Source organism: Furipterus horrens, unplaced genomic scaffold, assembly GCF_987537825.1.
Source record: "Furipterus horrens unplaced genomic scaffold, mFurHor1.1.pri manual_scaffold_10, whole genome shotgun sequence".
Taxonomy (NCBI): Eukaryota; Metazoa; Chordata; class Mammalia; order Chiroptera; family Furipteridae; genus Furipterus; species Furipterus horrens.
The window spans coordinates 2,341,793-2,360,083 of record NW_028327180.1 but is presented as its reverse complement, the minus strand read 5'-3'; the positions used below and the strand labels follow the sequence as shown (position 1 = coordinate 2,360,083).

Below are 18,291 nucleotides of genomic sequence, written 5' to 3'. Positions count from 1 at the left end.
CAGTGGTGGGTAGCGTATTTAAGCTGTAAATGTTCAGGTGAACATTTCTGGGGGGCACGTGGGAAGCTGCAAACACATCTAATTTCGAAGGGGAAAAGCCTTAGGCTTGTGACCGTAATTTTTCCTGCAGCTGACGGGGAAATGGAGAGACCCATGCCTGCCTGACCCCTTTCAGCGAGGGAAGGTCATCTGTGTGGCTTGCTTTGCTCAGCATGTTTCCACGGAGAAAAAAGAACTAAGATAACCAGTGTTCCCTGACCCCTGTGCATTTTCAAACTATTTTCTTTTCCCGTTATCATCCCTCCAGCCATAAATGTTAGTTTTCATAGACTTCTTCTAGCATGGTTTCAGATAACGTTACATAAATAGTTTAGAGAGATTGTACCAAGGAACGTAGGTCTCTTGGTTTTCACATTTTATCTTTACAAGTGACACTAACACGAGCCAATCTTTCTAAGCAGGAACTGTGCTTTCACGTGCGTTTGATTATTTAATCTGCACAGTCTAGGAGCTGAGCTTCATTGCCTCCATTAGTTAGACGAGGAAATGGAAGTTTTAAGGGCTGAAGCAACTTTAGCCCACGCAGCTGGAAAATAAAGGCCCGTGTTCAGGAGGAAACCAGAGGCAGACATCCTTTCACTTGAGCTGACTGGTTTGTACTTGCTTCCCTGTGTTTGTCACTGCGGCCCTCACAGTGACCACACCTTGACATCCTCTGTCCCCTCTGGTCGGGCGGGGGTGTGTTCAGAGGCTTGGAAAGGCTCTGCGGGCTGCTTCCCCTCTGCACAGCTCCCCGACCTGGAACTCTGGCTCTGACTGGGGGTGGATCTAATTGTCCCCCTTTCCGTAAGGACAGCCATTGTCCCAGACCCGTTCATTGAACAAACTGTCCCTTCCCACTGGTGTGGATCACGGCCTTCCACGCAGCACAGTGAAAACTTAGTTTGTCAAGTCAGGAAAGCACAGGTGGGCCCAATGGCTCCTCTCTTCCCGTGGTTCCTTTTCTCCCACAATTGCGGGGCCCGGCAGCTAGCGTGCTGCCAAGCCTGCTGGCCTAGACATTTCGCTGGGAGCCGGGCTCCCTTTCACTTAGGGAACCCCAATCTTTATGAGTGATTGCCTTGGATGTCCCCCTTCCCTTGGCTTGGGGGGTTGGGGGTTGCCCCGCTTTCCATGTAGGGAAAGAGCTCATGGTCCCTCCCATGTCTCAGGTCTTCCCTTCTGGAGGTAAGGAGGAAGTGTATGCAAGTTCATCATGGTCTAGTGACTGTCACCGAGCCTGAGGGGAGGCGGCTGGCCCCAGCTGCTAGTGGCAGCCTGGTCTTTGGTCATGGGGGACTTAGCATCCTTTGTCATCATCAGTCTGGGGTTTATGAACAATTCCAGAACAACAGGAAAAATCCCATTTGACAAAAGGTTACATTTCATTGCTACCCTTTCTTGTATAAAAGGTTTAAATTGCCTCGATGGCGTCAGATTTATCAGTCTTTTCCTTGTGCTTTATCCTTTATGTTAGCTTTTTCGAGAGGCACTTCCCTGTTCCTTTACAAGTTTTTGCTTGTTGCATTTAGCTCTTGTGTCCACTGCGTATATGGTGTGAGGCAGGGATCTAAACTTAGCTCCCCTCAGGGGCAGTCCATTGTTGCAGCAGGATTTGTTGAACAGTCTCTTCTTCAAGCTGCTTTAACTGATACACATTTCTTTGTGTAGGAATCTGCCTTCACTGTCCAGAAATGTCTCTCTGTCCCAGTGAATTGCTCCACTGATGTTTCCCTGGAGTAGGAGCTGCGTTCATTGCGGCATCCTGAGCACCTAGCTCCCTGGCTGGCATGGAGCTGGCCTTCAGTAAATATTTGGTGCATGAATGAATGAGTTCAGGCTAATAATACCCACCCAGCTGGGAGTCTGTCCGGGGGTCTGGACTGCACAGAATTCAGCTGGTTTTATATTTTACTGTGGTTGGTAAGGTGGGCTTTTCCTTTTCGGTAGCATGAGCTGCCCCTTGATGGGTCATCATTCTCTGAGACAGACATTTTGGATCATCCCACATCCTTTCAGTTGACCTTGGCATCTACTGGGTCACTTAGGTCTGTAACTCCTACTTCCTAAAAACTGGGCTATATTTTTCATTCTCAGGGTACAGTAGTCCCTCCTCATTGGTGGTTTCAGTTTCTGAGGTTCCAGTTACCTGCCACCAACTGCAATCCAAAAATAGTATATGGAAAACTCGAGAAGGAAACCATTCAAAACTGAATTGTGTGCGTTCTGAGTAGCATGATGGACTCTCTCGCCATCTTGCTCCATCCCATGCAGGAGGTGACTCATCCCTCTGTCCAGTGTAGGTGTTCTCACCTACTCAGTAGCTGCCTCAGTGATCAAGGTAGCACAGTGCTTCTGTTCAAGTCACCCCGAGTTTACTTAATAACAGCCCCAAAGTACAAGAGCAGCGATGTGGGCAGTTTGGATGTGACAGAGAGAAGCCATGAACTGTTTCCTCCAAGGGAAAAGAGGGAAGGTCCCCACTTAACAAGGAAAGAAAAAAATCACATGCCGAGGTTGCTCAGGTCCACAGGACGAATGAGTCTTGTCGCTGTGAAATTGCCTAATTTATAAACTTGATTACCAGGTTTCCGTGTGTAGGAAAGAACAGTATGTGTACAGGTTAGTACTCTCTGTGGTCCCAGGCATCCACTGGGGGGGGGGTGGGTACTTGGAAGCAACCCTCCATGGACAGGGCGGTCTACTGTGTCCACATTTTAGTTCAGGCCATTGTTTTCTTTCTTATCCTGTTAATGTGGTATTTGATATCCGCACGAGAATGTGCGAACATACCCTATCATGGAGCGTAATCACCTGCGCACCTACGTGGCCGCCTCCGAGCGCCGGACAGCATCGGCCCGTCGCCTGTACAGCAGGCGCTGCCCCAGCGCACGGCCCTGACGCCACGTCACTCGGGCAAGCCCGGGGTTTGGGTTCCTCAGCCTTTCAGTTTGGTCGTCTTTTCAAATATAGGCTTCTTGCACGTATAGGTCATCTGAAAAGTGCATGAGGTGGACTGACTTCTGGGCTTTCTGAGAGTGATTCCATACTTCGTGAATTCAGTTTGAATTTTCCGTTCAACGTTTAGGCTTCTGAGAGTCTATCTATCCTGTTGTCTGTGGCCGTGGTTCATGAATTTCATTCACGAACACAGTGACGTTATATTGTGCACATACCATGACACGTCTAGTCTCCCGGTGATGCTTGTTTAGACAGCTTTCAGTTGTGTTTTGTCCTTTATGTTGTTGATGTTTGTTTTTTTGCTATTTTGGACAAGATTGCTATAAATGTTGTTGTTCCTGCCTCTTGGTCCACATACACATACCAAGTTTCTCTAGGTGCTATGCCAAGGAGTGGGCTTTCTGCGTGAAAGGATCTGCAAATGTTCAACTCCAAAAGGAAATGCCAAATTGTTTTCCAAACTGGTCGAGTTACACTCATGCCGCTAGAGCAGTGATTTTCAACTGGGGTTCCATGGTAATTTTTAAGACATGCAGTGCCTATTTAGTCAGGGACACAGACCTCTTTTCCCTTAGGTTGCCAATAAAAATATGACAGCAACCAACACAATAGCCGTCCAGGGTGAATGAATCAAAATTATACCTATTTTTTGGTTAGTTCAGCAAAATATATGTTTTTTCGTGAGCTGCAGAATTTTAGTAATTAGTTTATGTGTGCCGTGAGATGAAAAGGTTGGACATCGCTGCACGAAAGTATAAAAATCCCATTGACCCACACCCTTTCCATCACTTGTCATTATAAGATTTATTAAGTTTTTCCTTTTTAGTCGTAAAATTCCCTTTTCATTGTAATTTGTATTTTCCCAAGAAAAGAGCTGAGGATTGTTTTATATACTTACTGAACATTCCCGGTTCCTTTTCTGTGAAACGCCCGTCTTTTGCCCCTTTTTCTATGGGGTTATTTGAGTTTTTCATGTTAAAGTTCTTCAGATATTTTGGGTCCAAACTCAGTATCAGTTACAAGTATTGCCAATATTTTCTTCCAGTTTGTGGCCTGCCTTTCCGCTTCCTTTATGGTCTCTTTAGAAACAGAAGTCTTAATGAAATTTTAATCATAACGAAGTTGGATTTATCAATCTTTCTATTGTAATTAGCATTTTTTATCTTGTTAGAAAACATCCAGCTCTACACTGAATTTACATCCTTCTGTACTGTCTTTTGAAGAAGTTAAAAGCTTTGTCTGTCACATTTAAGGTGCACGTGGAATTAGTTTTCGTGTGGATGGTATGACATAGAGCTCCAATGTAAATCTTTCCATGTGGATACACAGTTGTCCTATAAGAGCAGGTATTTAGATTGAACATATTCACACTACATATTGCTACGAGAGGAAAACATACAACATAACAGAATAAAAGAAAATGTATTGGAAGGGAAGACACCCAAATAACAACAGAGATTCTCTTTGGTGGTGGGATAATCGATAACTTTATTTCCTTTGTTCTTCTCTGTATTTTCCAAATTCCCTCTAGTGAGCATAGATTCAGGTTTTTGTTTGGTTTTGTTTTTAATGGCGAGAAATAAGGTAGTGTCTACAGATGACAATGGGGTGCAGCACACCTTGAAGAGAATTCAGAGTGGAGACAGAAATCATGAATTCAGATCTTTCTACTGAACCTTTTTGAAAAGCTGCTTCTGTTCTTGGGGGAGGGAAGGTGTGTGTGGATTATGCGGTGAGTCTCCATAGAAGGTGGGAAAGGGTTCAGGTCTACAGCTGGGTGATTCTTCTGTAGAGAGCTGTATACATTTCTCTCCCCGAGCGGTCTGCTTCGCAGGAATGTAAGGCTCTTTGGAGAACAGGACCCAGGGTGCGTATGCGTCTCGTTGGTGATCCGATGCTCTCTCCTCCCCAACAGCAGATCATGAAAAGGCTCATAAAGCGGTACGTCCTGAAAGCACAAGTAGACAGAGAGAACGACGAGGTGAATGAAGGTAAGCGTCTCGCGATCGAGAGACATTCCTTCCGAGGAGCGTAATGAACCTGGAAAACTTCACATGGAAGGCGACTTTAAAAACCCGGTCTCAGGAAGCAGTTTGGGTCCCTCCAAGACTGACAGGGGAATCTTAGGTTCCATTTCTAAAACTCTTATCTTTTTAAAGAAATGGTTTCAACATGTCAGTCAGCGACAACTTCTCTCTACTCAGAATGCCCTGATTCTTAGAACATAAAGACTCATGTCTTTCAATTCCCTATGACGTAAGCTCGTCAGCGGTTCTAGTGAGTTCATGTGAGTGTTAACATTTTTTCAGAGATGCAGGTAAAATCCACATCAGACAAAATCTGCATTTCCAAAGAATATTTTTGTTGTCCAGAAAGGAGTCTCTACCCTGTTTTCCCATCTGCTTTTCTCTTTTGCCTTTCACATTTCCCCTTGGCTCTTTACTCACATGTGCCTGTTTTTCCCGGTAAATCCTAGGCAGGGCACCTGTGTGAACTATAAAAGCTTTTCACGAAAGGCTGGGGTATAGGTCAAAGCAGCAGCCCAGAGCTGAAAAGAAATCCCCCTGGAGAAATGAGCTGAAAACTAGGGCTAACCCCCCAGTGAGCTGCCACCGGACCTGTCTGCACTGATTAGAGAAAAAAGAGCTAAATCAGCACAGCTTTTGCTGGGCTGCGAGGCCAGTGCTCGATCAATGCCGAGAGTCCCTCACAAATCTGAGTCAGTCCAATCGTGTGCGTCTGCAGAAAAGAAATCTGTAAGTCTGTGAACGGGGACCAACAAAAGTCCCATCATGGTGACCGAGAAAAAGTCTCAGAGAGGCAGGGTGGGAATGGGGTCGTGGACTACAAAGCGGAGGTTCCATCAGGGGGACCACAACCCTCTGGGGACAAAACAGCCACCGAGTGACGGGGGACTCAGGCAGCCGTGGTGGCATTGGAAACAAGGCGCCACACCCCGCGTCTGTGCGCAGAACAGAATGAGTGAATGAGAATCGGCATTTTCCCGAAGTTCTAACTAAGAAAGTGTATCCTAGATCTTAACCTCCTCATTTAATAAAGGAGGCAACTGAAGGCCAGTGAGGTTGGGTAGTTTGTGTTCCCCGAAGGGGCGGGCTGAATACGACAGTGTTCAGTCCCCCCATGCCTCAGACACGGGGAAGAAGGATATGGCGGTAGGGAGGTGAACGGGGGTTCACTGGGCTCACAGTCCGGATGTGGCACTGAATGGTGTGGGCATCCATGGCTGCCGCCAGAGACCGGCCTTGTGGTCTCAAGTCCGACCCGTTTAGTCCCTCTCTGCTGCCATATGCAAAAGGAAGACTCGCTTTTTTCTTTTCCTTTTTTTTTTGGCACTAAAGGAACCTTAAATGTCTTGGGTGTATTTTTTAGGAAGAGTTAGGATTCCTTAAAATAAAAAGGTTCTGACTTTTATATAATTAAGGGATATAGAAATGATACTTTAAAACGTCATAAAGACACCAGCAAATGCCATGCAAGGTGTGTTTTACATGTGATTCTCGTAACAAGCTACTGAAGTGCCAACGATGTGAAGAGGCTTTTCTTGGCTTTCGGATAAATTCCTGCTTCAAAGTTCACCTTTCGAAGTCAAGGGCTTGACTCCATTACAATCATTTGCAAGAGAATCCAGTTCTTAATTGCAATCTACACGTGCTCCAATGACTGCCAAGCTGAGCAGGCGTGTTTTAAGGCCCAGAGTCTCCGATGGAGACCCCCCTGAGGTCCACACAGCCAGTGGTATCACATCTGGACCCCTTAGCTCACCATCGCCTGCTCTGTCCTCATAGGCCCGTCCTCTGTGCTGCCCGCAGGAATCGGTCTGTCCCTGGACTCCATACTCATTGCCATTACCTTCCCTAATACACACCTCTACTCCTTTTTCTTTCCTTCCCTTACTTCAAACTTGACCTTGAACTTCTATGTATTTGCCTGTATGGTTGGGGAAGTTTTGTTTTGCGTGGACTCTTCCGTACTAGCCATGGGAGACGATCTGTGTAGGTGGCAACCTGTAGGGCCCAGGGAATCCCGGGGACTTCCTAGGGACAGAAAGGAGGTCCCTGCTTGCAGAGAAGTCACCCTGTGTTCAAAGTTGGCTGAGCCACAGGGCGATACTTTAACTGAGTTTTACTGTTAAAAGAATATTAGACTACTTTTATAACTGTTTTCAGAGGTCATTATAAAGACAGACATTTCTTAATCATTTTAAAGGAAGAAAATCTGCCTTGGTCCAACAAACGCATCCATATTGTATGACTTTCACTCCTTGTTCTTTTCTAAATCCAAAGAGCAAATTACCAATTGCGTTTTCTTTTTTAATACAAACCCCTCAGGTGAATTAAAAGAAATCAAGCAAGACATCTCCAGCCTCCGTTACGAACTTTTGGAGGACAAGAGCCAGGCGACCGAGGACTTGGCCGTTCTAATTCACAAGCTCAGCGAGAAGCTGACCCCCAGCACGCAGAGGTGTGAATGACCTGCCACCTGGAGTGTGGCTTTGACTCTGTAGCACAGATGTGGGCAATAATATTTCTAAGTATGAAGTACTTGAAAAACCATGGTGTAAATTTTTAGTCCTAACTACCTTTATCATGTGAATCTTTAAAAGTTAGGTCTTAATGATTTTACTGTTTTATCACATGCAAATAGTCTTCATTTTGTCTGCCCTGACGTCACGAACAATAACAAGCCATTGCATTTATAGGCCCAGTTACTGCCATTTTTGTCCATTTGAGAATGAACTTTCCTACATCTTTGCACTATCTGTTTGCCTCCAAGAGACTGTAAGGAAGCTCCTTGGGGACAGGGACCACGTCTCGTTCATCTTTGTGTCTCCAGCATCTAGAACAGTGCCTGGTACTAAGTAGGTGCTCAGTAAATGTTGATACCAACTGAACTGAACTGCCGACTAAATACAAACATAAATAACACAAATACAAAAAAAAAGGCCATCTCTATGTAGCACACCTTCTCTTTTGTCGAAGTGCTGAAGGGATTTTTAAAAAAATAGAAACTGAAGATATTTTACAAGCAGCTATGTCTTGGTCAGATTTTCTTAGAATTTTTGGCATCACTGATAATCCTAGAACCTTTGAGTCCCAAAGGAAGAATTTAACAATGAAATGGGTTAATAGAAAATATAATTATGTTACATATTTAAGTTTCATAGAATTGTTTAAAGCAACACATTAAAGGTTTTTCAAAAGTACACAGTGTTTGTTTCCTGTCTTAGATTTTCAATTGTTGATTTTCAGCCCTGTGCCTGTAGTCAGTGGGATGGTGAATGTTTATGAGGAGGTCCTGGGGGGTTGCTGTTGTGTTACCCCCTCCCGATTCCTGCCTCTGATGCTTTAATGCTGAATCGATGCCCACAACCCACTTCCTGCGTCTTGCCCATTTGCACCGTTCTGAGTTTCCCAGGGCACGCTCATGGGAAGAAACAGGGCGGAGCAGGGGCTGTGCACCTGGAGAGGTGTCCACGCATCGCCAGGTGGATTTCATGTCCCTTTGGCACCTGTCTTTGCCCTTGCTTACAATGACCGACGTCCTTTTTCTGATCAAAGCATTTCAGTTACACTCTCTACGCAGATCAGATTGTGATGTGTCTGTATTTGAACTATTATGTAACTGAGCTGAATCCTGGTTATATCTATGATGCCTTGTGACTTTCATAGGAAAGGGGATACAGGCCAGTACGTTCCCTTGTCTCTTCACAGGCCATAAAACACTCCTTTTCTTTCTTTTTTTTTTTAAAATCCAGGTGGGTTTAAATCTCTCATAGAGTTAGGCTTAACATTCTGATTCTCTTTAGTCTATTCCTGACAAGTCTTAGAGGAAAATGAATTGTGATCACACTTCGGAAGTAGTTTTATAGGCCCTAAACACCACTCACATATGTGATACTTTAAAAATCTTTACTCACACACAGCAAGCTTTCTAGACATGAAGACAAAAATGAACATTAAATGGAACTACATAAAGCTCTTTTGAGACAATTTCTTAATTTCTACTTCTTGGGATTTAAAACAATTAAAGTTAAGAAAAGAACTTGATGCATTTTTGCTACCATTGCAGACTATTTCATTAACTTTTGTGGTATGCTAATAGTACTTTATCTTAAATGTCTTTCTAACTATGTATTTTATGTTATGCTTCATACCTGAATAAAACATTGAAATTTTCACCGTTATATGTTATTCTATATGAAGACAGTAAAGATATGGAGTTTCCATAACGGACAAAACTCCCCGTCTTACTGTAATGTCTAGGGTTCCAAGTGTGGACATCGTTGAATGGAATATTCAGTAATATTCCTGATTGGGAGCTGGGGAGCTGTTGAGTGGAAATGTGCATCAGATTCAGCTGCAGACATTCAGCCTGGGATCCTTGGGGTCTCGAGTAAAGATGAAGCTCACAGCGTTTTTTCCAGTCCATGCCTGCAATCATGCTCCCTCCCCAAATTCATATTGAAGTCTTAGCCCCCAGGACCTCAGAATGTGACCGTATTTGGAGATGGAGCTTCAAAGAGATAATTAAAATGAAGTCGTCAGAGTGGGGCTTAATCTGATACGACAGGTGTCCCTGTCAGAAGAGGAGGTGAGGACAGAGACAGGCACATTCTTATGAACTGAAAAAGGAAACATTTCAAAGAAAACAATTGACATTTGAGGCCGAAGTTTAAAATTTGAGACTTTACTCACAAAACAGTTTTGTAAAATATGTATCCACCCTCTGAGGTGGACAGCTTTCCAATACTTAATATATTTTCTGAAGAAATCCGTGGTGATATTAACAAATGGCTTTCTGGATGTTGTATGATGAAGCCACATTCCACACTGCAGCCAACAAAAGCTACACACATACCAACGGACGGAACACGGAAGTAGACCTGGGGATCCTCTGTTCACTGTACTGGTAGACAGTTAAATAGATTTGCAAACAACGCTAGTCTTTTTACGTTTTTTATTTTGGAAAATATTTTTCATTAAAATATGCAATGATTTTATTTTAATATCTTCTAAAATTTCAGTTATACTTTCTAATATGGTATCAACAGAAAACTCATATAAACAAAAGAACTGTGGGTTCCTCGGAAGTTTGTAAGAATATTATAAGGGGATGCTAAGGCTATACGTTTGAGAACGGCTGCTCTAAGCTGACGCCTACAGCGGTGGAACTTGGTTCCTTGACGGGGCGTTTTGCAACGTCGGAGAAATAGGTACGAACTCACCGGTCCTCGCACCGATCCTTCACATCCAAAACGACTTCTAAGCGCGGCTCGGGGCGGCGGTGGGGGTGGAGCCAAGACTGCGTCTCCGGTCTCCCTGGAGACCACCCCTCTACGCTTCTGATTGGACCAGGCCTGGGGGGGCGGGGCTTCCTCGGCCCCACTCGCGTGAACGTCCTGACGTCACGCCGGACGCCGCTACCCTGACGACTCGCGTTGGCATCCCCGCCGTGGCCGCGGGAAGTGGGGTCGCCCCTGAGAGGGGACGAGGGCTGTGTCCCCTCAGAGGCCTGGGGTCCGGCAACCTCGGTGCGCTCGGCCCCGGGCGGGCGCTGCCCGGCGCGTCCTTGCCGCCGTCATGGAACTGCAGTTGCACCGAGCGGATTATTTACAGGTAAACCCGAGGGGGCGGGGCGGGGCCTGCTGCTGAGAAGGGCGGTCGGTCCTCCCTCTGACGTCGCTGCGGTCGCGGGACGCGGGCTTGGCGGGGAGCTGCGGGGCGGGCGGCTGCTCTCGGGTCGCCCCGACTCGTCCGTGACGGCCCACGGGTGCCTGGAAGGCAGCTGGCGCCGCGGGCCTCGACGCGACCCCGCACCCCTCTGACCCCGAACCCCGGTCCTCCCGCAGCCCCTCCCCGGGGCGCCCCGCGGCAGTCCCCGCAGATCCCGGCTGCCCTGCAAACGCTCAGAGCAGGCCCCGCGACGGGCGGCCCGGGGCTGGGGCCCAGCGGTTGCTACTGGCGACAGCCCGCCTGCCGCCGCCCCGCCCCGCCATCCCCTGCGTCTGCCCGTCCGCTCGCGTGCGGGACCCCGTTCGGCCGCCCTGAGAGCGCGCTGAGCTCTGCGCTCCTTGCGGCTCCGCTCCAGCTGCTCCCCGTCGCCCTGGGAGCGATCGGTCCCCAGCACCCGCCCGCGCTGCCTCCAGCCGCGCCCCCCTCCCGGCCGCCCGGGGGACTGCTGTTTCCAAACCCAAGGGCAAGCGCAAGGGCATCCTTTTCAACTCGTCCCCGCGGCCTGGCACGCGGAACGACCCCCGGAGCTGCACCGGCCGTCCATGCTTCCCGGGCGGGCGGCTTCCTGCCGCTCGTCCCGAGCTGTCTGTGCGGGGCTGGGGACAGTCCCCGGCCGCGCGGTGTCCGTCCGCCGCGCCTTTTGTCAGACCGACCGCAGCCGCGGGTTCGCGGCGCATCATTGCCGTCCGGATGTTTGGCGCTTTAGCCAACATCTTCGCCGCATTTTTAATAACGACTCCGTTTCCAAAGATGTTGAAACCGCTTTATAAAAACTCTTGAACAACAGGAAGTATCTTGTCAGTAATGTCACTTTTTTTTTTTTGGCGGGGGTGGCGGCTCGACCCCATGAATCTCGACCAGCGGACACTTTGCCCCGTGGGGTCGTTTCCTGTCTTCTGACGCTCGTGCGGGATTTCATTAGCTACGGCCCTCGCTGGTGGCGGCCTGACTGCGTGTCACCGAGCGTGGCAGGGGAGCAGGGGACTCAGATCGCCCCGTGGGGGCTGCTGTGTTCCCGCAGGTGGGGGTCACCGCCCCGAAGACCATGAAGCTGCTGCCCGCTGCCCGGCCCGGAGCGGCGCAAAAGGTACCGTGGAGCCGGGCGCGCCCGAGCGCGGGGTCGCGTGTCCTCCCCTCCGGGTGGCTTCCGCCGGCATGGAAGTGGGTGTCTGCAGTGATGTGAGCAGAGGCTGCAATAGTTGGAGCACCAAGGGGCCCTGACAAATGGTCGTTTTCCTGGACGTTATAATTATTCTATGCAATAAGTGAATAGTGTAGGCAAACGTAATTAACGCAGTGTTCCGTTTTTCTGGAAATAACGTACTGTGTGTGCTTGTGTGCACCAGATTGTGTAGGTGAAAAAAGACATGTCAGGCACATGTGAATAGAGAGGGAAGATGCTTTTTTGAAACTATCATATTTTTAAGAGCAATTAAGTATTTTGATGTTGAGCTTTATACATAACTAATAATATTCATTTTTATGGATATATTGATGTTCTGAGATGAGCCGATTATAATGTCCCCAAGACCATTGTAAATTTCTTAGTAGACTAGGAGGATGTTTTAATAGCTACAAACTAAATACAGTGTCCTGATAGATACATTAAAATTTGTTAAGATAAATCAACAGATTTCTGATTTTCATTTATTGTATTCAGTCCATTAGATGAGTGCATCTCAAACTTTTAGGTCTCAGGACCCTTTTACACTCTAAAATCATTGAGGACCCCCAAGAATTTCTGTTTATGTGATAATACCTATCATAAGTACTTGTAGTATTCAAAGTCAAACTGAGAAATGTTTAAAATATCTGTTACTCTATTTTTAAAAATAAACCTATTATATGTCTATGTAAATAACATTTTTATGAATAATAACTTTTCAGAAAAAGAATTTAGTGAGAATAGTGGCGTTGTGTTACATTTTGAAAATTCTTTAGTCTGGCATAAGCAAAGGTACTTGGATACTCTTGTTTGTTTTCATGTCAGTTTACTGTGACATGTTTGTTTGAAGTACATGAAGAAAATCTAGCTTACACAGATGTGTAGTTGAAAATAGGAAGGAATATTTAACTAGCTTTTCCAGATAATTATGGCTCTTCGTATTTGATGCTACACCTATATTTGGCAAGTAGTAGTTCCTTAAACATTAGGTGCAAAGTGGAATCTCAGACCCTGTTGATTAACTTTTCATACTTTGATACATTAAAATCGTCGGTCCATCTTGTAGTTTGAATGGATCTTTTTACTCATGCATGAATTTATAGCATCCTGTGATGGTCCTTTGAGATTATTCATTTGCATTATACAGATCTTCCAAATGTGGACACATTTTATTATAGAATATCAAACATATCACACCTGTCCGTGTCCTGCTGGTCTCATCAGAAAAGTTTAGTGTTGGGAAGCTGTCAGTTTCACGGTGGCAGATACAGGTCTTCCAAAGAATGGTGTTGGCCAAAAAACTTGTTTGTTTTCCGTAAGCGGGCTCCAGTAGCGCTTCGTCGTCTTCAGCGTCATTGGGAACACAGTTGTTAGACTGTATCGTGACAGCCGTCATACCGGGTGCACTTAAAAAACTTACCAAATTGGTGAATATTTGTGTAGCCATTTTAATAATGAAGATGGAAGAAAAGAGACATTTTCAGAATATTAGGCTTGATTATTTCAAGAAAGGTAACAACGCAACTGAAACACATAAAAAGATCTGTGCTGTGACTGATCGAACATGTCAGAGGTGGTCTGCGGAGTTTCCTGCTGGAGAGTCCTCTCTGGACGATGCTGATAGTGACCTAATTGAGACATTAATTGACAACAGTCAGCGTTACACCATGTGGGAGAGAGCTGACATACTCAAAATAGCCAAACCAATAATTATTGGTGAACATGAAAAATGCGTCTTTTTATTTTATGGAAAAAACTACATGGAATTTTTGACCAACCCAGTACTTATTTTCACTTGAAAGCTCAGGCTGTACTGTATTAGCGAATACAGTCCATTGTTTTCCTTGGAAATAACAAGCCCACTTCCATTGTTCGTTGCTCCTTCGTTCTTGAAAAGTGCTATTTCTTGAAAGAAGTGGGAAGGTTCAGCCCATAATGCCAACAGTGATACGGGTGCTTTTCCTGAAGACTATTGAGGTATGCAGCAGACGTGCTTAATGTGGACTTCCTGGCTTCTCACACCAAACATCAAAAAGGCATGTATTGCAGGGTCAAGATTTAATAAGATTAATCATTTTTATTGCTTCATCAAGGACATTACATGGAACTGGATTTTTCCCTGAACTCACATGGTGACGCAGATTGCAGATTGCCACTATCGTTTGGTGTCAGTATTTTGTTTCTGGTCAGTTACCAGTAATTTTGACCACCACTACTTCTGGACCATTATTGCAAATATCAACCTAGGGAAAAAGGAAAATGAAGACTTTACCTAGAAAAATACTGTTGGCCAGGCAGATTCCCTAGAAGGTTCACACTGACTTCCACGTGTCCAGGAACCATACTTGGGGAATCCCTGGAATAGATTGTTTTACAAATTATTGGAGTAGTGTATTGTCAAAAATTAAAACCTTAACTATGTGTTTTTTCATCTTTTCAAAGACCCATGAATCTGGAAATGTGGACATAATTATTTGTGAGCGCGCATTGTTCTAGGGAGAGGGGCCACAGCTTTCATCAGATACACAAGGGGGTTTGTGATCCCCGTAGAAAGTTGAGAATCCGTGGCCTAAGAACAAAGTCTGCACAATATCAGCGTTTTTGCACTTGAGACTTGTTTTATATCCCAATACTTGGCCAATTTTTTAATGTTCCTTTGTGCTTGAAAAGAACATTTATACTTTGATTCTTGGGATGAATAACTTATTTACACACACACTCACATTCCTACATATATAAATATATGCATATATATTGGATCAAAGGTAATTGCTTTTCTAATCTATTTTTTCTGTGTACTTATCAATTTCTAAGAAAGAGATGCTAAGACCTCGTTCTCTATTCATTTCAGAGTACTTCATTAGCCACATTTAATAATTCTTGAAGCTCAGTGATGGATACATGGGAATTCATTATCATATTCTGTTGACTTTTGCATATGTTAGAATTTTCCCATTAAAAAGATTTTTTAAAATATCAAATAAGTCAACCACAACCTTATTTGGTAATGTTTTAAAAATTAATCTTAAAATGTTCTATGCTCTAGTTAAGGAAAACCTTTACCTCCCTGATGTTTCTGTCCCTATTCTCTTGTTCTGTTTACATTATAAGAACAGAACATATGGCCAGCTGCTTCCGTGATGACCCTTCATGAACTTCTCTTTGGAGGGTTATTTTTTTGTGGGAGTGTCCTAGATTTCCTGATTTTTGCTTTTAAAAATTATTTGTATATTGAAATATTGTTTTCTCCATACATAGTCAATAGGGAATAACAATACTGATCTTAGATTTTCTTAAATGTGTCGCAGGTGGTCATTGGCGATCAGGATGGGGTAGTGTTGTGCTTTGACATGAAGAAGGGAGAAGCCGCGGTATGTATAGCCTTTCCCAGGGGAACCAAAGGGATTTCTAGAAGAGAAACACTCTACTTACTGAATAGGCCCAGGTTAAAAATGTTCTAAAATACGATGAAAACGGGCTGTGAGTGAAACAGCTGTGTAAGGGACCAGGCCACAGTCACCACAGGAGTAATTTGCCAGCTGTTGGTAAAGCTCCTTTGGCCGCCGAGGGTGACTTACCGGCTTCCTGTGCTGTGTAACAGATCAGCTGAAACGTAGCGGCGGAAACCAGCACACGTCTGCTGCCGCGCAGGTCCCTGTGGGTCAGGAGGCCGGGCTCCAGCTTTCACGTGGCTGCGCTGCAGAGTCGGCCAGAGTCGGCTCCCTGGCCGAGCTCGGGGCCCTGTCCCGGGCTCACGGGGTGGTCGGCAGCACTTGGTCCCTGCCCCTGCAGGACCGAGGTCCCCACTGTGCTGCTGTCGGTGAGCCAGGGCGTGCTCTCGTGTCCTGAGGCCCCCACAGTGCCTTGCTGTGCGGCCCTCTCCCAGCACGGTGAGCCTGTGCTTCAGCACAGCGGAAGGTCTGTCACACCCACTGAAGTGGAGTCTCATGGGACGTGATGGGACAGGGAGTGACAGGCCCATCACCTTTGCCACTTCGTGTAACCTAATCAAGGGTGCGATTATTACATCGTCACATTCATAGGTCATAAGTTAACGAGTGATGGGCTTGAGGTGGGAACTCTTACATGCTTTATACTTTATATGGAATTTACAAAATGATAAAGAGGGTGAAAGCTATCAGAAACCCAGTATTTCCATTATTCATGTATCCTCTCAGATTGGAAAGTCACGGGCGGAGGAGAAGAATCTGATGCCAATAATAAAATGGAAAATAAGGAAGAAATGAATACAAATGTTGTTTCCCATTAAATAGAGAAATAGGTTAAGGTTTCCAATAAATTATATAGTTTTTAATTTATACTACTAAAACGTATAAAAATTATAAAGAAGCCAGGAGAGATTAGTTTTAAACGATAATTAAAGTGTAAAACTATGTTCATTGGAACCAGCTGGGGAACCCTGTTAAAATGCAGATTCCCATACTGTCGGTCTGGGGCTGGCCCGAGAGTCTGCGTCTTTAACACAGACGGTGATGCAAGGCCGCTGCTTGGTGAACCCCACACTGCGTGGCAGAAGTTTGGATTGTTTTTAACTTTATTTTTGTTGGTGACACTGCTACCGAAGTCCCTCCCCATTTCCCGCCCTTTGCCCACCTCCACCCGTCCCCACGCCCCTTCCTCCGGCTGTCAGCTCGCTGACGCTGGTGCCCTTGGCTTACGCCTGTTCTTTGGCTCCTTCCGTCGCCTTCTTCCACCCAGTCCCCCTCCCCCTCCCCTGGATTTTAGTGATGCCACTGAAATATGTGTGGGGGTAAGTGTTGCAAAGTGTGCCGATCCTCAGCAAAAAACCCCACTGGCGTAAATATGTTTGTATCTAAAAGTGTTTCTCTATAGTAGAACTATAATATTTTTGTAAGTTTAAAATCCCAGCGTTTTTACAGTGAAGAAAAAGGCTTAAGTAAATTTGTCTGCTGGATTTTCTCCCCCATGCTGTTTGCAGGCAGTGTTCAAGACTCTGCCAGGGCAGAAGATCGCAAGACTGGAGCTAGGAGGGGTCCTTAGCACACCCCAGGAGAAAGTCTTTATTGCTGCAGGATCGGAGATTCGGGGTTTTACAAAGAAAGGAAAACAGTTCCTCTCTTTTGAAACAAACCTTACTGAAAGCATTAAAGCTATGTATGTTTTCTTTTCTTTTTTATTTTTCTATTTACATTTATAATGTTTTAGATAGGTGACAAACATTTGATTAAGTATCATATCTTAACAGGTTTCCTGGGAAATAAAATTGACCAAAGGTATTTATATTAGTCAGAAATTAAGTTGGACCTAGAATCAGTATGAAATCAGTTGGTGTTCAGATGTTTTTTTGTTAAGACTTTTATTGTATTTATACATTTATTTTTGACTGGTTGGTTCAGTTATGATTCATGATCAAGGTGTAAAAGAAGGAAAAGTGAAAGAAATCTCCAGATCTTTAAGCTTCTGTTTCGTTGCTGCCCCTGAAAGTTCTGGTTTCAAGGCAGCATCGTTATCTTAGCCGGCCAAGTCGGTGAGTGCCAGCAGTGTGTGCTCTCGGGGGACCCAGGTGGGACTCGGTGGAAAGTTGCTCTGTTGGTGGCTTCCTGAAATGGAATTCTTGCCATTAAGATTTTGGTTTTTAGTCATGGACTGGAAAGCACTTTAAGGTCCCTCTCATCTGCTGTCCTCAAACCTGCCACTTAGGGAAGAGAAGTTGGGAAGATAAGGAGTCTAGTTTTGTTTTGTTTTTTCAGTTACAGTTTACCTTCCATATTATTTTGTATTAGTTTCAGGTGTCCAGCATCGTGGTTAGACAATTGCATATTTACGAAGTGTTACCCCTGATATTTCCATGACCCACCTGGCACCAGCCTTACTGACTGTATTCCTTTGGCTGTATTTTACATCACTGTGACTATGTTTGCAAACGGGTCTAGTGTTTAAATGTTGTCACTGGAGTGGCAGAGGTGGGAAGAGAAGGTTGTTTGCTTAATTTTTGAAAAATTATCTGAGGGGACAAAAAGGGCCTAAATGGTAATGGGAAAAATACAATAAAAGTTATATATATATGAATGACCTGAATCCCCACATTTTTATAAGGTTGCACAGGAAAACAAGGTTATAACTTGAAAACATTCAGTAAGGAAACCGACCACTCATAACAGTGGTTACCACTCACATCCTTCCCAGCCTCGTCTGCATCTGTCTCTTCTGTCAGCAATAGTGACTCCCAGGTGGTACTTGGGACAATGTGATGCAGACGTAATGCAGATGGATTTCAAAATAGAGTTTCACGTCTGGAAGAAGATAAGGAGTTCCATTAGGTTGATAGAAATGACCCTGAGAGAACTGCTGAGATAATCTGCAGAGCCACAGAGTGAAGGCCCTGAGCAG

At 45.1% G+C, this 18,291-nt stretch overlaps 2 protein-coding genes across 5 annotated transcripts in view; both read left to right on the top strand.

Moving 5' to 3' along the window:
- The window catches only part of TRPC3 (transient receptor potential cation channel subfamily C member 3), a 47,612-nt gene extending 39,388 nt beyond the window's left edge, over positions 1–8,224 (top strand). For both annotated transcript variants that reach the window (XM_090288758.1, XM_090288757.1), the window contains 2 exons: positions 4,916–4,991; positions 7,350–8,224. In XM_090288758.1, the coding sequence (XP_090144884.1) occupies positions 4,916–4,991; positions 7,350–7,492 (219 nt within the window). In that variant the 3' untranslated portion in view covers positions 7,493–8,224. The remainder of the gene's footprint in view (positions 1–4,915; positions 4,992–7,349) is intronic.
- Positions 8,225–10,424: 2,200 nt separating this feature from the next.
- Positions 10,425–18,291, top strand: part of BBS7 (Bardet-Biedl syndrome 7) — a 31,428-nt gene continuing 23,561 nt past the window's right edge. For 2 of the 3 annotated variants that reach the window (XM_090288421.1, XM_090288418.1), the window contains exons 1-4: positions 10,425–10,637; positions 11,776–11,841; positions 15,228–15,290; positions 16,880–17,055. In XM_090288421.1, coding sequence (XP_090144547.1) covers positions 10,602–10,637; positions 11,776–11,841; positions 15,228–15,290; positions 16,880–17,055 — 341 coding nt within the window. In that variant the 5' untranslated portion in view covers positions 10,425–10,601. Of the gene's footprint in view, positions 10,638–11,471; positions 11,552–11,775; positions 11,842–15,227; positions 15,291–16,879; positions 17,056–18,291 lie in introns of those variants that run through there. The other variant, XM_090288420.1, reaches the window with a different exon arrangement.